This window comes from Montipora capricornis, chromosome 2 (genome assembly GCF_036669925.1).
Source record: "Montipora capricornis isolate CH-2021 chromosome 2, ASM3666992v2, whole genome shotgun sequence".
Classification (NCBI taxonomy): Eukaryota; Metazoa; Cnidaria; class Anthozoa; order Scleractinia; family Acroporidae; genus Montipora; species Montipora capricornis.
This window is the reverse complement of record NC_090884.1, coordinates 13,059,991-13,080,864: the sequence shown is the minus strand read 5'-3', so window position 1 is coordinate 13,080,864 and position 20,874 is coordinate 13,059,991. Positions and strand designations below refer to the sequence as shown.

The window sequence follows — 20,874 nt, the reverse complement described above, 5'->3', positions numbered from 1 at the left end:
TTTTTGTAATCGATTGCTATCCAATATCTTGTTAAAGGAACTTTATTTTATATAAGTGTCTAGTCGTTCTAGCGCTGAAGCACTAATTTGGGACACTGTAAATTGAAATTAACAATTAACACAAATCAAGTCAAATGTTGGTTTTTGAGGAGTACCAGGAGAAAACCTCTCGGTGCAGAGTAGAGAACCAATAGACTCAACCCACATATGACGCCGAGTCTAGGAATCGAACCCCGGGCCACATTGGTGGAAGGCGAGTGCTCTCACCACTGGGCCAGCCCTGCACTGTTGTTGATCACTTTTATGGGCAACAGCTTTTAAAAGAGATTTTGTCGGGGTGTTTTAGGTGGGACCCAAACTGTGGCTTTTCTGTCGCTGAAATGAAAGTGATGAGCACTCATCCACTATGCAATTGAAACATTCACTCACTAAAATGGAATTTCAAAACTTAGAGCTGGAAGTCATTAGCCTCTTGGTTTATTAGGTATGGATATTGCTCAGTTCATTTTTAAATCTCTTTTGATTCAGCTGTGGAAGAGAAAGCACCAGACCACATTGAGGTAGAAAATGCTAGAAACGATAAGGCAGAGTTGGTAAGATGTTTGTGTACCATCGTAAATGTTGAAAACATGGCTAGATTTTGTAATCTCTGTAAAAAGCCAGAAATGTGAATCTAAATTTCTTAAATTTCTTTGGCAGCTGGTGTTCTCAATGGATGGATTTGATCTTAAAGTGGAAGGTACATTTGCAGGCCAAGTCATCCCACTGTTGTCTGTGGATGGATCCATTCAAGGACAATTGAGAAACTGGTCTTCAGCAGTAAGGAAACTGTAAAATTCTTTTTTGCAGCTTTTTTTCCCTGAGTTACAACCGTACGTTCATTAACAAATTTCATAGCATCTTCCATGAGAGACTCTTTAAAAAACCTGCATTTTTTGGTTTTAATGGTTTATCACTCGTTCACAGATATCACAAAGGATGTTGGACATCTTGTGACAATTACACAATACATTGTTTCCCTTTTTCATGATGCCTTATTTTATTTTGTTGAATTCTTGAATTTTTTAGCAGCTTGCCCCAATATCACTGTTTTTGGGGGAATACATTCCATTATTTTCCTTCATTTTCCTCTTGTGATTTGAAGCAAATGAAGCAAATCTATTTTGACATTAGAATATTGCTGAAGATATTTACCCCTAAGATTCGTCATCTTACTTGTGATTCGAGAAAAAAATGCTGAAGCTGAATAACAAACGTGCTACAGATTTTGGGAGGCAAAGTATAGCAGTTCTTGCACTTTCCTTTGTATTTTCAGCTTTCCTTTGGTGCAGGAGTTAACTTTATTGGCAAGTATTTCAATGAGCGGGTATCTGAGTGGGAACCTCTCATTGAACCAGTGGTGGATGACCGCAGTCAGACCCGTCGTGACTGGGAAATCATGCTTGAGGTGAGAAATGCCCAAAAATGTTGTCAGCAGATTACTGGGACCCCAGCAAATGGCTCCTCAACGTACAGTATGATCAATCAGGCTTGTGTCATTCAGCAAGAAGTGAAAAAAGAACCTTTTTTTGGTAGGCCTTGGAAGAAAGGAGGGGACGAGATAGGGAATTAGGGAAGCGAGAGAGATTTAGAGATAGAGTTAGGGAAATTTTTATCAAGTCATCGCAATTCTAAGTTGTGATCTATCTGAATGCATTGATCAAGGAAACTTTAAACATTTGAGAATTTGAGTACAATGAATGAAACAACGGCCCCGTTATACAACCTTTGCATTGGAGTTTAAAGGATTGACTCTATTTTTAAAAGAATATGGGTTGCATTTTTGCGTTAGTGTGATACGCATTATGTTCTAGAGGCATGTGGGGATTGAACCACATTTGTCTTGTGGCCATTCAAATACGCTAAAGAAGGTGCATAAGATTTGTGCTCTAAAGTTCTTAAAGATAAAAAGACCACGTGTGAACTAAATAGCTGAAATTCATATCATTTGCAGTAAGGCAAAAAGGCATCATTCATTGTCATTGTGATCTTTAAATGCAATTGCGAATGTTCAAAAACTAGTGGCTTTGCTTTGTATTTGTGGCTGTAGTATAGTAGTGAGTACTATATAACAAGTATACTATGGCGAAGTGAGTATATTGAGTATAGCATTTTAGTGAGTGTGACTCCTCTCACATGCTCTCTGGTGGTGTAAAAGGCTGATCCTAGATTGGCAGATGCAGCAGCATGTGCCACAGACGTGTCCTGCACTTAGTGGTGAGGCTCCCGCATTGGCCTTTCTCCTGTCTCTCCTGACATCTGCAGCGGGTGCATCAGGTCTTCTAAGGAGTGCAGTCTGCAGAGAAGGTCTCCCAGGTGACCACCAGCAGGCCGACAGTGTCCATGTTCCCTTGCATAAATCTTTGAAGTAAAGCTCCAGTCTCCGGAAACTTCTCTCTTGCCGCACTAAAGCTCTCTGTACAGGACGTCCTGGGAAATGCAGCCATCGTGCATTCTGTAGACGTGGCCAAGGCAGCTGAGATGCCTGTGGCAGAGGAGGATGCACAGAGAGGAAATGTTGGCTCTCTTGAGTACAGTGCTGTTGGAGACTCAGTCGGATCAGGAGATGGAGAGATGTGCCACAGGCACCGTATGTGGAATGTCTTCAGCTGCTTTTCTTGCCCTGCGTGCATGGTCCAAGATGTGGTGCAATCTTTGTGTTCAGCGAGGCTGTGTCGAGTCTGAGCCATGAGTTATGATGTTAGTTTTCTCCAGGCTGATGGTGAGGCCGAAACTGATGCAAGCACTAGAAAAGCAATCGAGGAGACAGTCTACTTCACTGCAGAGTATGACATAGAGCAGCACTCAGCGGACCTTGTTTCTGACTTGGAGGCGAGCTTAACTGAACAGTTTTCCATCAGAGGGTAATGAGGGGCATGTTGTCATCTGCTGTTTTGAAGCGATGCTTCCGGAGGACAGCCTTGTTTAATGGCGCTTTTTATGTCAAAGGCCTCAAACAGGTTTCCATCAAATTGAACAGTTCCACACATCTCATCGTGATGTGACTTGAGGAAACTCAGGAGTTAAGGAGGGCAGTCAATCAGAGCCTTGATCTCGAAAAGTCCACCTCTGCTGACAAGGTCAAAGGACTTTGTTAGGTCGATGAAAGCAGTGAACAGAGGACGATCATGTCCACTGTTTAGAGCTAGGAGGGGGAGACGTATTGAGACTCGGTGTACACCTTTGAGGAGCTACTATAGGCGAGGGAGGTATATTTGTGCAAAGAGCTTGCCAAGCAAGGAGATGACGCAATAAAGCGTTTTCACATGACGTCACGGCAGCCATGTTGTGTTCCAAGACAAAGGAATGGTGGCCATGATGGTGTACCAAACTAATCCTCTGGGATTTGAACTCTATTTTTATGCAAATACTTTCCTTTGTTTCAATTATACCATATGGATGCTGGTCACGTGAGTGAAAACGCTCTATAGTTACATACAGGCTGTAGTATATGGACTTAAATATCAAGACAGCAATTATTCCCTCTGTAATGCATACCTCCTTTGTTTCTCAACATCAGTTCTCTATGGCAAATGGCGATAGCAATGAAACCAATTTAGGAGACAGTTCTGAAGCAGCTATGTCACTCAGTGTGGAATCCAAGGACATTCTGGAGTTGACTGTGACAAAAACATGTTTGGAAGTCCTCACCAAGCTTGGAGCAGTAAGTCAAATTTGCCATCCACAGAGAGGCTTTAGCAATTCCATGCTAAGTATGCCACTTGATTTAATCCGCTAGTTGTGGGGTAAGTGTTATTTCCTTCCCATTTTAGGCCTTTAAAGAGGCTGTAACTCTGCAAAGCACTGGAGGGGTGGCTTTGGAGGACGTTCCACCATACCAGATATGGAACGAGGTTTGAATTCTCCACTTATATACACAGTTGCTGGAATAATTTTCGATTTGATATTACGATAAAAACACCTTTTGTTGCCTTTTAGCTGGGAATGGAGGTGAAACTACGACCTGGAAACAAGTTTGAGGTATGTTATCCTAATTTGTGTTAGTTATGTTTACAACAAACCTTATTGCTGTATACATAAAATACGTCTCTTATCGCTCTAGTGCAGTTGGTACAAAGTCTAGCTTTTGCGACAATGATCCATTAAAGTGCTACATTTCTGAGAAATACAATCAAACAATATTGCTACTATTGATTCCTTATTTTAGTGGTTAGTGGCATGCGTGGCACGTGACTGCTGAAATAATCCATGGCAGCAGAATAACGTGGAAGGTCACTTCTACCGCCTATTCACTGATCTGAGGCCATGTTTTTTAACAAAGCAAAAGAAGCTATTTTGCATACAGATAGAGTTTAATTTCCGGAGGATGAGTTTTGGATACCTACATAACTGACTTCACATTATGAGCATGCGCCCTGTAAGTTTGAAAGAATCTTCCTAGTCATAATTTGGCTAACACGAACTCCGCCAAACACCCTGGCTCTTTCTGTAATGGTAAGTCTCAGTTAGGAGCCTAGAAAGGCCCATCTGGCTGGCGGTTATCTCCGGTTTCTACTCCCCTCTGGATGGCTAGTCCATCGCAGGGTTATCCCCAGCATTTTTACCGGTACCCCTTTATACACCTGAGTGGAGAGAGGCACTGTGCGACTTTAAGTGTCTTGCCCAAAAACACAACACAATGTCCCCGGCCAGGACCCGAACCCGGACCACTCGATCCGGAGTCGAGCACTCTAACCATGAGGCCACCACGCCTCCCACTCTGTAATGGTATTGTAGAGTTTATTTGTTGAATTGACGATTATCTGTAACTTGTTTTCAGTAGAAAATATGCCAACAAGATGCAAATAGTCTTATGTTCCTCAACATGAATGAGTGTGCTCACTTAAGAGCTTGTCGTTTGATTTGTTTTTTGTTTATTTGTTAGAGTCCTGCCAGTGCAGGCAGTGATGGAATGGTTGCAATTGCTCATGGCCAGAGTCTCTCACTTCGATTGGGAAAAAGATTTGATAGGAGAGTCAGCAGATTTGAGCGTGGTGGCAGTATCTCTGGTTCAGGTCTTACCGTTGGTATTGAGGTAAGATGTTAAGGACGGGGTCCTTATGGGTCACTGTATAAAGGAAATCGTGGCAATTCCATAGCGCCCTTGCTTCTTTGAACTGGGAAGATGACAACCTTTTACGTGACCCATGTTTGGCATTGTTTGCATCTTCTTATTATAAGGACAGAACGCTAACCACTTTAACCATTTTTAGAAAATTAATGAGCATATAAAATTAACAAATTGATTTCAGTTTTTCATGCGTCTGTCCTGTTATTGATCATGAATTTTGTCATAACATCGTCGAAGTAGCTGTGGATCCACGAGGCGATAGCCGAGTGGATCCGCAGACTACTTTGACAATGTTATGACGAACTTCATTGTCAATAACAGGACAGACGCATGAAAAACTGACATTAATTTGTTTTTTACAATAACAAAAAGGCAGAGGAGTCAAAATTAAGTCAAAACACGAGAAGAACGCAAGACAAAAATGCCAGAAACTTCAATCTGACACAAGCAATATCACGTCATCCTCGCATAAATTATGAATTATGTGTCTGTCCGCTTATTGACAATAAAAATTAACCAATGAGTGCGCGAGAATTTTGCAGTCATTGTAAAATACTCTGGCGATAGTTTTGGATCCCCCCTGAAGATGACACTAGACAGGAGTGTGTCAAAGCGTTGGGTCTTTAAACTGTATCTGAAAAAATCCTGTTCAAATGTGGTTAATTTCAGTCAATTCTTCGTATAGTATATTAGTCACAGTGTCAATCTTAAAACAGAGCCCTTATGAACAGTCGCACTTGGGCAATCAATGACGCAGTAGTTCCCAATCTTTGTTAGCTTTAGTTGGTCGATCCCTTTGAATCAAATAAATGAGCCTTCTATTTTTTACAATCTATTTGAGTTCTTCACTGATGCTTTGCTCACGCCACTTTTTTAAAAAAGTTAATTTTTTTGCAAATTTCTGTTCATCGTCATCTTCATCATTTATTCAGTACTGCAGGTTTTATAATGGGCAGCCAAATGGCTGACGTGGATCTACAATTAACTAATTGTAATATAAATACTATATAAAATACCTGACCCTAACAGTGTCTTGGCTGCGTCAAAAGCAGGATTTGATAACAAAGTAGAAAAACTAATATTTAACAAATCACATGGTCATCAGTGGGGCTAAATCAGACGTTGGTAGACATTCTCTTCATTACAGAGGTCCTTATACTTGGGACTTTATAGAATAACGACAGTGACTATATTTATTATTACATACTTATTATGTAGGTCAAATCAGATATTTTTATTAATAAATGGGTTAATTTACTGTTATATTATTTTACTACTTAGGATTAGGGTTCTATTTGCTTTGAGTTTACTTTTGAAATACTTCGTAAAAGTCATTAACAATTTGGGATCGTGATGGCCTACAAAAATGCAGTATGAGATCGTACAATCACCTCTGTAAATCCTGATATTGTTCAAAAGTTAAAAGAACCACGAATTCACAAATCCTTATTCATTTCACTTTTGCCTTACTAGGTCCAAGGTTATCACGAAGTTAAGACAATCTCAGTTAAAGAAGCTAGAGTGGTCCTGCTCAATATCATTCCTAAAAAGGTACGAAATCTGAGCATTTCATGTGATGAGCCGAGTATTTTGTACAGAACCATCAATTTTGTGGCCACTGTACTCTACGGCAAGTAGCCACTATATCACCACGTTTGTAAGTTAGTCTGACCGTTGTAATCGGCAAGTATGTTGGCAAAGTGTGAACTGATATCCAGCTTATCGAGGTTGTGATTTGTTGAAATTTTGACATTTCATCTTCCTTGAACTTGTATATATTTCAAATTTTCAAGTGATTTACATTGTAACAATTGTAAGTAATGTACGGTGATACTGTGCAAACGTTGCATGGGCATTTTTAAGACTGTCTGTTAATCCACTTATTTAAATGGGTGTAGAAAACAAGTTGTCCATTAAAGACGGATGCAGATTCTTTATTTCTCAAATGGCACACCTGATCCTTTGCATACGTCAAGAGTTTTTCAAATCAATTAATTTATTTTAGTAACACCAGCAGAAAATGGGTTGTCAACAGGACGAAACAGGGAGGAACTCATTAAGTAACCCTCCTAAAGTTAAAGAGAGGACACCATTTCCGTGTGCACGTACTTGACAACGTGATTTGATTTAGTATTGTCAGAAATTATACTAGTTTGTCGTTCAGTCTACAGCGGATTGTGTTTGAAAAGAGCCTACAAGATGACCTTTGCGTCTCTCACATGATTCAAATAACTGATGAACATACACATTTTTGGTAGGCGCGGTGGCCTCATAGTTAGTGTGCTTGACTCCAGAGCAAGTGGTCCGGATTCGGGTCCTCGCCGGGGACGTTGAGCACCATTAATCCAAATGAGGTGATTGGAAACTACTGAATCAACTGGAGGGGTTCTCTTTGCAAATTCTTTCTAATAAAATCTTTTAAATAACCGTGTTGGCACAAAGGGTTAACGTAACATTTAGAAAGATGCTGCTCATAGGGTGTGACAGGTAACGCAATAGTTAATCGCATGCGACCAAGTGAAATTTAGGATGAATCACGATGCGTGTTTTTAACCAAACTGTGCATTTTCGATTTCAGCTTTTTTCAGGAGTCATTATATCAGTAGTTGTTCAAGTTGAAAGTGGAGAAGGCCAGAGAACAGTAACTATTCGATCACCATTACAGGTTTGTTCTACTAGCATGTTCGTGCTAGTAACTTTTCATTGAGTCACTAATACTAGCCAGCAAGGTACACGGTAGCCATTTAAATATTAAGTATAAAATGAATGTAAGCAGTCTATTTTGTTTTTGTACAGCTCACAAGAAAACGTTAGACTCGATGGAAACTTTCCTTAGGCCAGCTACATCGTTCACATAAATTAAAGTTCTTTCATTCTTCTTATCCTTGGTTTTCACATGACGTCTTTGCGACCATATCGATGTTGTCCCTTAGTGGCGGTCATGTTTTTGTATGCAAGACCAATCCTTCAGAAAAGAAGCTCTGTTTTGATGCAAACATCTTTTCTGTCAATAAAAGAAGAATTTAAAATTGTGAGTCATGCAAGAGAACAAGTTCTCAGCTGGCACTTCTTCATCATTCTAATAGGAAGTCCGAAGATGTATTCCTTTAATAGTAACTTTATTCTGATTGTAATTTAGTTATTTCTGTTTAAAATGAGCTATATTCTGGTCGGATTTAAGAGCTTTGGTGTTGTTAAAAACACACCAGTACATTTCTTTCGATTTCATTTGAATGTTGTTTGATTTTGCTGTATCTTTTCACGTCCAAAATGGCAGCTGTTTTGCTACAAAACGTGTATTATACAATGGATCAGTAAGTACGCAAGCCAAGATTAACTTCTAATGTAAAGTTTTGCCGAGCATCAGCGTTGAACAGCATTTGGGAGTAGAGAAATAAACTCCTTGGTTCATTTTTACTCTGGGATTAGCGTTAATCGGCTTGTGAACAACCGGGCCCATGACGTCAAGTTAGAACAGGATTCGGGTTACAGTTACGGCACGGACCAGGTCAACTTTGATTAAGTTGTAGCCACAAAATAACTGTTTTGATACCGATGTTAGCCATTGAAATATTACTTACATCACTCAACAACAGATCAACAACCACTTTCCAATCCCAATGGATTTGATGTGCAAGAAGGAAGAACAGTTTTCTCGCGTCACGACAGTTGAACCCGACTCTGTTTACAGTGTTCCCCTGATGTTGGCTCACCGAGCTGCACTCTACCTCAGACCAGCTGGATTTGGGTTGGTACTCGAGGACCTTTTTCTCCTGTTACTGACATGTCTTATTTTCTGACATATTAAGGTGCAGAGTAAGGGGGTGTTTACATGATACCGGGGCGACTTTGGCACCGGTGCGAGTTCACTCCGGTTCCCTCTCTTAGCTATGTATTTGTTTACGTGATATCACCGAAAAAAGTCATGCTGGGGCGACTCACACCGGCGCGAGTTCACTGCGGTTGCTGCACCGGAGCGAAAAGTTTGTTCCGGCGCATAATCTTGCAACAGTATCATGTAAACGACGAGCGACCACTCGTTCTGGTGTGAAATTGGTCCCGGGGGACGGGAACGGGTAGCGCATGCGTACTTTTTCTGATAGACGCCACATTTGCAATTTGGATTCACGCTTGTATTTTATTGATATGTGGTGTCCCTTCAGGTAAACACGATACGAATTCACGTCGTCATCATGTAAACGCAGTATCAAGAAGTCACCCCAGTGTGAAATTCGCGCCGGTGCGAGCTTTCTCATATAAACACCCCATAGGTCAGGGGTTAGGGCGCTGTATTTGATTACTGATGCACTTGGTCTCAAATCTCCTAAGGGCTGCTGTTTCTTTCCAGTGTTATGTTTATTTAACAATTATTCTACTCGGGCTTGCTGGACGTGAAGTGATAGATAACCAACGAGGTGCGTAGTGCCGAGTTGGTTATAATCATTTTATATCCAGCAAGCCCAAGTAGAATAATTGTTTTATTAAAAACTCCAGGATCAACAACTCTTCTTTAGTGTTCCCGGTGGTAGCATTGTCGACTAAAGCACCGATTTCTGCCTTGGTCAAAAACAGCGGTCCAAAACACCTTTTGTTGGCCACTTTTTCTCAGAGCTCGCTTAATTGCTGACACGTTCCTTGACCGTATTAGGTACAGCTGGTGTATGAACTGATTGCCTCTGTCCGGCTAACCAATGAAAATGCTGGAAATATGATATCCGTAGTTCAGTTTTAAATAATAACAATTACAGTTGAGCGCGTATTGGATATGAAGTGGTAAATAGTCAACGAAGCACTACTATTTACTATTTACTCTAATCCAACAAGGGCGAATTGGATAATTGTTTTATTAAATTTCATTGAACTCTGTACTGTTTCACTGTCACAAAACGGCCGGTGCATAATGCTTCCATACACGGTCATGCGGTATATGAGTTGTAACCGAGAATGAGTGAGCCAATCAATATGCTAGAAATGCTAGAATGTTGAAAATTTAAACATTTGAATTATTGGTACGACTACAACAACAGCTAGGAGAACGTTGTCGAAAACCCCGACTTCCCATTATTTTAATTTCCTCGCCATTATTCCAAGCGATTGCTCGAGAAAAGTGTGTATCATCCTAAAAATTGGTATGGACTGCGTGGTTGTATGGTACGAAAATTGAAAATTATCGTCAGGTACTCGTGTTCTCATATTTGGTCATTTCACGTTGAGCGAAGTTTTCAGTTTCAAAGAAGCATCTGTGCACTTCTCATCGCAGTTTTTCTTGTGCCGTGATTCAGGTATGGAGAGAGTTCTCCTCTTTTGTGGAATAAGCTTGCATTCGAGGGTCATTCATCAATCAAGTGTTCGTCACCCGCTGGGGATGGACCTCCTTTTCATATCGAGGTACGTTATGTGTACATTTTTTCACACCATGTGTCACCCGGGTGTGTCAAATCAACATTTAGGGTCTTTATTATTATCAGAGAGAGTGTTTCCTTTCTCATGGCATATACAAGTGGATGAAATTTCTAGTCTCTCCAGAAAAGGACGTTAAATGGACGCCATCTCAATCTACGCAATAAAATTTGGTAAAACCTCATCCTAACTACAATCTGCTTCATAACCCCTTCCCTCTTCATTTCAAATGTATCAATTTCATATAATCTTTACTTCCTATATATCCATTATGTACGGGTTTATTACAAACTTGCAAGATGACCAGCTGCCAGTCGGCTTGATGTCTCAATTGGTAGGGCACTGCAGCAGTAGTACCGAGGTCATTGGTTAAATCCCATTAAAGCGTTCAGGCTCTCATGTTGCTGCTGCTAAATTAGTGCTTATAGAGCGAGTTTCAATCGATTGTCGTAAAACCTTCGTAAAACCAAGACCAAAGTAATTACTTTGGCCAATCAAAAAGGCCGGAGACGATCCAGTAAACCAATCAAAACTCGAAGTAATTACACGTAGCCGACACAAAGCGCGGGAAAATGTGCACGCGCGAGCCACGATTGGTTTTGGTTTCACTTCTGATTGGTTGAAAAAGTGGCCTAACCCTAACTGAGTGAAGTAATGCAAAACCAAAGCAATTTGCTAATTACTACGACACTCGATTGAAAACCAAATAAATGGTAAGTGCACTGAAGGGGGCTTCAAAATCATGTTTAGCATGCTGATTTTCAGACGTAATACACTAAGTCCTCTAAAATGCTCTTAAGTGCTATCCACATTTTCTTCATGCTTCAAACACTGTGAATGCTCACGCTAAACTTTAGGCATTGGTTAATTGTTTGTAAACACAGATTCGGATCCTGCATCTATATCGTTACACATCTTAGATGAGTTTTACACTGCCTGAGGTAAACCAAATAAGTGAAAAAAAATTTTCACCCAACCACCCCCGAGGCTTGGGAAAAAAGCCTGATGACTTTAGGCGGGGCACACACAGTTTGTTGTGGCCGCCATGACTAACCTGTTTCCTACCAATCCACCTGAGCGTTTTCGGATTTGTACTTGGTTAGTTGCCTTTTTTTCTACAATAAATGTCATTCCGTGGCAGTCATCTTGTCATCGTGAGCCACCGGTGTTGTTGAACAAGGTGCATTCTCAACATGCTTAAAGGAGAATCAAATATCATTCTGCAGTTGTGTAAAAGCACTTATTTTCTCTTCTTTGTTCATTTTGCAGGTGGACTGTGAAAGAGTCTCCTATGCTTCAGTTCATGGCTCTTTGGAGCATGCGCCAAATTACATCCTCCATATTTACCCGCCGGCCATTTTGCATAATTATTTGCCATACAACATTCGCTTTGTATTACAGGTTAGTTGAATCAACTTTTTTCGTTGGGTTTTAACAAGGAAATCTTTTGGTGTAGCTCTTTTCTTTTCTTTTTTTTTTACCTTTATAAACCTTTCATGTTCTCGTCGTTCAGCGTTTTTGTTCATTTCTAGGACTTGCCTCTTGAACTCAAAGGTGGTGACAAATGGCCTCTGTTTTCTGTCAATCTCGACAGAAAAGTCCGTCTTCGTGTTGAGGTAAGCAAATTGGACAAGCAGTTTACTTTTCAGTAAATTACTCTTTTCTCAGGCAAAATAGATGGTTGTGTATTCTGGCTGTATATTCTTGCATTCTTGCATCTTGTTTGGAAAGTTGCAAGAGAAAGGATGACACTTTTGCATATCTTAGTGAAAATATATTGCATTGCACAAGAAATGTTCAATGTCATATTACATGTGAGTTTCTGATTTTTAAAACCCATAAGAAAGTGTTTCAAGTACGCGTTTGGCAAAATTAATGAGAGGATTATGAGTTATCTGTGATTTTGATTGGTCAATTAAAGCAAAAACTACAAATATATAGGAAGTGGTCCGCAAGAAACACGATTAGTAACTCCTTTTTGGGAAAGTCTTTTCTTAATAAATGACAACAACAAAAATAAGACCTTATACTGGTCCATTGAACAAATACAGAGGGTCAATTACGGAAGTTGTTTGTCCACAAATAAAGAGTGAAGGCCACCTTTATAGTAGGGATTTTTTTTTACTTTGTTTACTTTGAATTTAGCAAGTTCCAAGTTTTATTAGAACTTTTAGAGCCCAAAAATCTGTAAAATGTGTTACAAATTTATTAAGAGATTGGAATTAGAAAAAAAATATGTTTTTGCTTATTAAAGAGTGAGCAGAACGAAGAGGTTTTATGGCTTCAGTTCTGTATCCCACAATTATGTTGCAGTTAGTTATGGCGGAGGCGGACTTACAGTAACAACAATCGGGTATTCACAATAACTATTGCGTGGGCGGCTTACTTTTTTAATAAGGATCTTTAATCGTTGATATTTTGCATTACATTTTTGGGATTTTTCGGTAAAATTTTGAGATTTTTAGAACTGTTTTTAAACAATATAGAGCAGTTTTCGGAGATTATCCGGGTAGATTTTTAGGTGATTTTTCGAGATTATTGTAGCTAAGGCCCGTTTTAAACGTCGCATTTCATGCCGAATCTAATGCAAACAAGACGCCTATAAGGGCGTATCCGTGGGATGCACAAACAGTTAACACAAATTGTCCAGTTACAGTGAACTTCAAGTACAGGTAGACTTCGGAAAATGGCGAAAGATTACTAGAAAGATACATCTGTAATATAACTTAAAGTTTTTTGTTGTAAAAACTCATTACTAATGTTACTAAATTTGCAAATGCAAACAACGAAGCCCTATTAGCAGGTTATCAGGATACGGGATCTTTATTTATTTATTTTTTGGAAGGAGACTTAATTCAAATCCTACAGTTTTACTTGCTTCGTTAACTCCTTTCATCCAAAAATTACAGGATCAGCCTTAAATCATCCGAAAAACTTATTACAAATCACAGTTCAACAACTTATCATCCTGGGCCAGTTGTTCAGAAACTGGGTTTTAAAACGAGTTTTATCCTCTACTCCCAAATGCTGTTCAAGGCTGATATTCAGAAAAACTTTACATTAGAAGAAGTCAATCTTGAAAAACAAAAATAAGCAAAGGAAACTGTGACCAAAAAGTTGAAAACATGAAACAAAAGTTAACGCTAATCCTGGATTAAGGTAATTGGCTTTCGAACAACCGGGCCCTGTAATCGACGTCTGGTTCTGTAATCCTGGTTTAGTTCCTTGCAAACTGTATAAATTTGCCGTGGCGAAGACAAGAAGACAACATCCGTGCTCTATTTCTCTCAATGCTCAAAAATTCCGTAATTGCGTGTTGTATAGTCCAGTCCAAAGTTCTAATTTTACAATTCCATAATCTTGATTTCAGTAACTTGGTACCAAACGTTCCACAATAACTTGAAATCTCGTTAAGAAAAATCCTTAAATCCAGTAGTCCAGTCCGGATTGAGATCGCCAAAACTCTTTCTATCATCGATTCAAAATTCAACAAAAGCTACAAGTAGTAAATAGTTATCAGAAACTACAACAGTTCGTCCTGATTCTACACTCGAGCTGAACAAAAAACCCAAAAAACCCTTGTCATCGTTTTCGAGAGAACAGACAAACAGCCGAAACTGTTCTGTGCCTGCCCCTTATGGCACTGGAAAAGTGCCGTACGTTGTACAATAGTACTTGACCGTAGTCCTTGGCAAAGAACCTCATCTTCGCCAAAAGACAGAGAAGCGATCAGGATACGGTAGATTTAGGTAAAATAAATTGTGGGGATACGAGATTTTTAGTCTGGAGGTGGGGGGGGGGGGCAGAATTGAGGAGATACGGGATATTTTTTAAAGTAAGAACGCATTGCGTGTGGTAGTGCAGTAACTTGACAGTGTTTTTTTCCATAACTGTCAACTGAGCGGCGTTTTGTTTTTTCCAGGAGATTCAAGTCCTTCCACAATATGTAGCTCTAATAGTACACGACATTGTTTGGTATCGTAAATCATTACGGTGCCATGGTAGACATCTTTGCTATATACCCTCTAAGAAGACATGTGGTTCAGTAAAATACTAAGCCCAGAACGATTGAAGAAAACAACAGGAAATCGAGAAACATTTGGCTTTAAAGCCGATATGTTGATCATTTACAACTTCTTTTTCACCACAAGCTTAAGCGTGTACTCTGAGTTTCTGACACCTTTCCAAGACCAATGTTACTAAAGGTTTTTTTCCCTTTCCAGCGGGGTTAGTATCTGGATGGGGGACGTTAAAATATGCGACTTTTGCTGTCAGGAACATACGCCCAAAAATTCTATTTTAACGCTCAAAAATGCGAACAAAGCAAGGTATGCAAGGTACAGATTTTGCTAGCCTGCTTTATGCAAAACAAATATTGACGAAGTAAATAAATATTAATATGTAGTTTTTAAGGAGAGCAGAAGGAACTTTTAGGAAGTGTCGATCGAGAATAAAACAATTAGCCATCAACGAAAAACATTTCGGGAGATTTTTGTTACGTTCCATCAGAGTTCAATTTTTCTATCGTACTTTTGGTCATACAAGTAAAATCGCAAAATCGGAAGTGACATCGATTTTAGCGGCCGCCTGTGATCAAGTTATACCTTGCGTGTTTACTGACAACTCACGAAACAAAGGATACATCTGTGACAAAATGACGGCATAACACCTGGTTTTTGTTAGTGCGTTTTTTTTTCTTTCAACTCTTATAAAGTTCGACAAGATCTATGTGCGAATTTAACGTAAAGATCACAATCGTTGATGCTAGTCCAAGTGCCCGCTGAAGTTAAGCTCCTCTGAATGAGGTTACTACTTGGATGGGGGACGGCTGCGAAGTCCCCGTGACAATAGCTAATTCGTTTTTTTTAAACTTGATTTCATTTTTTATCTTGTTTGGCCGTTCAAAGCTATTTTCTTATTTTCTTTCTACGTCAAAACGGCGAACAAACTGGTTCCCAAGAAATATTGGAGTACGTATTCGTTCTATGCAAAATGCTTCTAATGAAGTATTCGTTGTATGCATAATAATAATGTTCACAGTGGAATACACAAGTACGAAGCAAGATCTAGAAATAACGTAGAAAATTCTCCTTACCTTTAAAGCTTGCCTTTCTCAAAGAAAAAGCATCTATCCACTTTATCGAATAGTTTAATACTGAAACAATCATGGCGGGCGGAAAGATTCTATTATAAATGTTTGCTTTCACCAATCTGCCGGAAGTGCGTCGCGGTGGCCGAGTGGTCTAACGCGCTAGCAGAGAAAAATCGTGATGGCTTGGGAAGTACAGGAGTTCTCCTCGGGGCAGGGAAGTTTGGAAATACCGTAGGGGATATAAATCAATCCACCCGATCGGGGATCATTCAATAACCGTGGGGTATGCACATTTGTGACTACCAACAAAAAAAATGATTCCAGCCCGGTTTTAAGACGTGGATGCCTTCGGCATTCCACGTAATGAGCGAAAATAACAGATTTTTCTCATTTGCATTAGATTCGGCACATGTGAAATGTGACGTTTTAAACGTGCCTAAGCCTATTAATAGCCGTAAGGGCTAATCGAGAAAGGTGACCATTTGAAGAGAGCGAGCTGGAACACAGAAGTCTTAATTTGGAGCATGACAAATTGTTAGGTTTTCTTGGGTGTAGGTAACAACTATTATGATTGGGTAAAATTTCTAAACAAGTGTAAACGGAACAAGCTTTTAAAATAAGATGTTAATAAATTTTAGTTCAGATACCTGCTTTCTATACACTGACCTACACTCAGTATGAAAAGAAGAAAATTCACATGTGGAGAAAGCAAGAGTTTTTGCTTTCTTAGTCGTGCATCGTCGCACAATTACTTAAAAATTCCTACCTTCCTAGCTGTTGTTTGCAACCTTTTGTGCACAATGTGAAGCAACGTCGCTTGTTTCATTGAACTTCGACTCTGATGAGCCCTCTTTTCTGGCATGTTTTTTTTTATAATTTTCTTTCATTTTTTTTTTTTTTTAATTTGGTGCTTTATCAGATTGAGAATTACCAGCAGAGCAATTGGCACGGAGTCATTGAATTGTGGAAGGAAATGGATGAACTAACAACATTTACTCTAGGTGCTGCGTATGGCAAGCAATTGGTAAGATGTGCTCAGTTGTTAACAGTACCAAAAGTCCATAACCCATGAGGCCCATCTATTTTTAGGGCGGCCACCGCTAGATTCTGCAGGAATAAAACGTGGCGGTATTGGATTTTTTACAATCCACGATTTTGTATTAAACACGAAGACGCATTATAGAGCGTTTTCACATGACGTCACGGCGGCCATGTTCGTGTTCCAAAACAAAGGAATAGCGGCCGTGATGGTGTAGCAAACTAATTGAACTCTATTTTTATGCAAATACTTTCTATTGAGTCAGTAATCCAATATGGGTGCTGGTCACGTGAGTGAAAACGCTCCCTAGAAGGGGCGCTTCGCGCACTGCTTTTGTTCGAATTCATTCAAGCACAACTGATTAATTATCGAACATGATGATCAACAAAGAGCAACACAGAGACGAAAGCCCTAAAAGATAGTTCTAGCACCAGAAAAAAGGACTGGGGATTTAAAACAAAAGAACGACAGATAACATTTTATGACATATTACGGACACGCCATAAGGGGGCTTTTTATTTCACAAATCATCACAGAGCTCGGTTGCGTCCACGGTTGATTGATAAATCATCAGCATGTACCTAAGGCACCACGCCTTCTATACTGCGTCTTCGTGTTTAAAGGGGCTAGGTCACGCAATTTTGGGCAATTTCAGCACTGACCGAATGGTCATAGAATTAACTAAAATATCAAAATAACTGTTCAAAACAATAGAAGAACTCTAACAAAACACAGGGAAGTCAAGAAATGACATGGATGGACAAAACTGGAGAGGATTGAAGTGGATTGAATTTCGGTAAATTTGAAAAAACGTCGGCCCACCTTTTTTCAAATTTATATCAGTCTATATCAAAATGTCATTTACTTTACAAAGCTGGAAAATCATTCTCAGTTGTTATGTGGCCGTACTTTTGCAAATGAAAGACTCTTGCTCTGCCAATTTGACGTTTAGAGCTCATAATTAACAAAATTAAACAAAATTACCTAAAATAGCGTGACCTAGCCGCTTTAAGGGCGAGCAATCCCTCGTGCGGTTACTTAGTTGCAGACCGGTCAGAGGCGTTGTAGTCATCAGGCTTAATTTGGTAGGAAAAGTTTTCTAAATTTAGATAATGCAGTAAACTGATGGGCCGAAGCCAGACACTTCTGGGTGATGTGCTTCTGACTGTATTGTAAAAGCAAACAATGACTGGTTTTTGTTCCGTGTCTTTCAGTTACTTTTGCTTTGTTGATCTATTGATAAGAATAATGACAATGACGACAATTTTCTTTTTGTGTTGGGGTAACCAAGAAATCGCCCTATAAACCTGCATGGGATACAGTTATTCGTTTTAAGTGTGTGCCAAATTGACAGCTCCTGTCCTAACGGCACTGCTTTTGAATTAGCCTGTTAAAAGAAAAGACGGATGGAAATAGTTGCTCGAAAAGTTGCGGACCCCTTGGTAACCAACGTAATGACTCAAAAGTAGCAACTTCACCAATGTATTACGTGAATCAAAGATGTAATCCTGACAAGTCTGTCCTCTTTCCGTTCACTATGTTCTACGTTCTATGTTCTAAAGTGTGGGTTTTAACATCACTCAGCTATCAGGCATTTTGTTTTCCATTTCTGCCCCAAATTTTTACTTAAGGCATCTCGGGGTCTTGATCAGCCAAATAAACTCGAAGAGTACACTTTCTGATGACTAACGTTATCACTTTCGGTTCTTGTTGACATTCACTTACTTGGCTGTTTGTTCTGACTGACCGGTCAGTGATTTTAGCAAATTTACGTTTTCTGTTACAGGAGCTGGGTGTTTTTGCAACGTTTGAAGGCACTCTAAGTATTACCTTGTACAGCCCGTACTGGATGGTCAACAAGACAGATTTGTATCTTGAATACATGGTACATGTTTAAAAACATTCCTTTTTATAAATGAGATGAGTTCTGCTGGCCTCGAAAAAAATAACGCTTTGTTTGGAGTGGTTTCAAGTGATACTTAAGCACCTTTGTGTCACTTTGGTAAGACTCAAAGCATTGAGGTCGCATGTCACTATCAGGCTTTGGAGTGTTGGGGTCTCAAAGCCCAATGGATTTTGCCTTCGAATCATGCTCCTGCATGAAACTCCAATAGATTTAAGTAGCCAACTTTTTTCCTCCTTTGAGTTGGATTTCTCGTCACTGTTATATTTTATTTAATTTCATACACAGCCCTATGTTAGCTGCATAGTGAAAAATTGCCGCGTGTAGAGGTTTTGCACGGCAGCCATGTTGCATGGCAGGAACAATGAAAATGTTTTACATTAGAAAGAATATTTATTCCCACAGGAAAAAGAATCTATTGTTCCTGCCATGCAACATGGCTGCCATGCAAAACCTCTATAACTTAACATTGCGTCGCATACTTTCCTAAGTTGTTGTCGAATGCTATTTTATTAATACATGTTTTAATTTTTGCTTTGTCATTTACCTGTAACAACTGTGTACCTGTTGTGTGGATATACGGGATACAAAAGTCTAAAGAGCCAAAAATAAAATAGGTTTCGTTTTATCCTTTGGGAAATTGATCAATTTCAAAGATACAGGAAATCTTGGAGTCGCACCCATGCTCGACTTTAGTTGCAGCGCTTTAAACGGGATTATGATAGCTCAGCTGAGTCGCATGCACTAGTTGTTTTAACACACCTTTTTTTCAAATTGATGCTGCACTTTGATAACCATACAATGCTATCATTGCAATAGAGCGAGTTTCAATCGAGTGTCGTAAAACCAAATCCAAAGTAATTGGCCAAAGTAATTACTTTGGCCAATCAAAAAGGACGGAGACAATCCAGTAAACCAATCAAAACTCGAAGAAATTACTCGTAGCAGACACAAAGCGCGGGAAAATCTGCACGCGCGAGCCACGATTGGTTTTGGTTTCTCTTCTGATTGGTTGAAAAATGGCGCGAGAACTTTGAACCAATCACTGAGTGAAGTAATGCAAAACCAAAGCAATTCACTAATTACTTTCGACACTCAATTGAAAACCGCTCTAATGTAACGAGTAGGCTGTAATTTCTATTGATCTTTGTTTTAGGCTTCAGATGATGACACTGTTATCCTTCATCCTGGATCTGTCAAGGAGCCTGTTATGTTTTCATATCGTCGGAAAGGAAATATCTTTGCCAAAAGGACGGTGAGTCATCTTTGTTTGCAATACATGTTAATTTCACTATGCGGGGACTTTTACAGAAGAAAACCATGAAATACATTCAGATTATGTGTATTGGACAACCCTAGTCAAGCCGATTCTGTTTGTGTGTATTTGGGCAACCTTCGTCTGAGTCGGGTCGTCTCTTGCTGTTTACTATTCATCTTACGGATAGCAGAACAAAAACCAGGCGTAAATTGCCTTTTGGTCGCATGTGGGGCCAATTAAAAATACAGTTGTATGGTATGCTTCGATCATTCGATCATTCTCGAAATTCATTAGTAAATATACGACAAGCTTGTGTTCCTGAAGTCGTGGACTGCCAGATATTTTTCGCAATTTCAAAATACGTTTGCATTCCTGTTATGGATGAGTCATGAATAAGCGACGTATTGCTCAGTTTAAAGCAAACCTCCGCCCCAACAAAAGATGACTTTAAACCACGGAAAATTGTGTTAATAGTCAAAGAAAGAAATTTTTGTCCCAAATAAGTGAATTTCAAATCGCTCCTTTTTGTTCTCAAATTTCTTGGCCGCCGCGATCTTTAAAATTGTGACGAGACTCAGTTATCGTATTCCTGAAACTTTCACCTCTCATCTCTACAAAAATTAAAATTTGAATTGTTTCCGGGATTTTCCGAGATTAAAATATCCTTTAAAACCGACGTTTCGACCAGTTTTACTGGTATTCTTCAGGTTGTTTGTTATGCAAAATGATCTCTGTATCTGAACAATAGGACGTTGTATGCAATCACATGTTCGTAAAGCCAAGGAACATGATATTACAGTTCGGCGGAGGCGACGGGGTTGAAATTTTAAACTAGAATTCCTACAGGTTTTGGAACGGGTAGGAGACAGTGCGGCCCAGTGGTTAGGGCGCTTGCCTTGAGATCCGGGGATCCGGGGATCCCGGGTTCAACACACGTTCTGACCAATGGTTGGATTTGTTCCTGGTAATCCCTGGTTCAACTTCTCAGCTGCACTTGTAAATAGCCAACTGGTTTGCCTCTGGCCCAGTTGGGATTCTTAACAGTTGTTGTTGAATGTTCTGTTCTGTCGTT

At 39.6% G+C, this 20,874-nt stretch overlaps 1 protein-coding gene across 1 annotated transcript in view; it reads left to right on the top strand.

Annotated features, from left to right (window-relative positions):
* The window catches only part of LOC138038918 (intermembrane lipid transfer protein VPS13A-like), a 133,743-nt gene that overhangs the window by 78,802 nt on the left and 34,067 nt on the right, over positions 1 to 20,874 (top strand). Inside the window, exons 54-69 of the mRNA XM_068885012.1 lie at positions 529 to 593; positions 700 to 819; positions 1,316 to 1,447; positions 3,560 to 3,703; positions 3,813 to 3,893; positions 3,979 to 4,020; positions 4,925 to 5,074; positions 6,584 to 6,661; positions 7,689 to 7,775; positions 8,707 to 8,858; positions 10,393 to 10,498; positions 11,780 to 11,911; positions 12,043 to 12,126; positions 16,522 to 16,626; positions 18,428 to 18,526; positions 19,701 to 19,799. Of these exons, the coding sequence (XP_068741113.1) occupies positions 529 to 593; positions 700 to 819; positions 1,316 to 1,447; positions 3,560 to 3,703; positions 3,813 to 3,893; positions 3,979 to 4,020; positions 4,925 to 5,074; positions 6,584 to 6,661; positions 7,689 to 7,775; positions 8,707 to 8,858; positions 10,393 to 10,498; positions 11,780 to 11,911; positions 12,043 to 12,126; positions 16,522 to 16,626; positions 18,428 to 18,526; positions 19,701 to 19,799 (1,676 nt within the window). The remainder of the gene's footprint in view (positions 1 to 528; positions 594 to 699; positions 820 to 1,315; positions 1,448 to 3,559; positions 3,704 to 3,812; positions 3,894 to 3,978; positions 4,021 to 4,924; positions 5,075 to 6,583; positions 6,662 to 7,688; positions 7,776 to 8,706; positions 8,859 to 10,392; positions 10,499 to 11,779; positions 11,912 to 12,042; positions 12,127 to 16,521; positions 16,627 to 18,427; positions 18,527 to 19,700; positions 19,800 to 20,874) is intronic.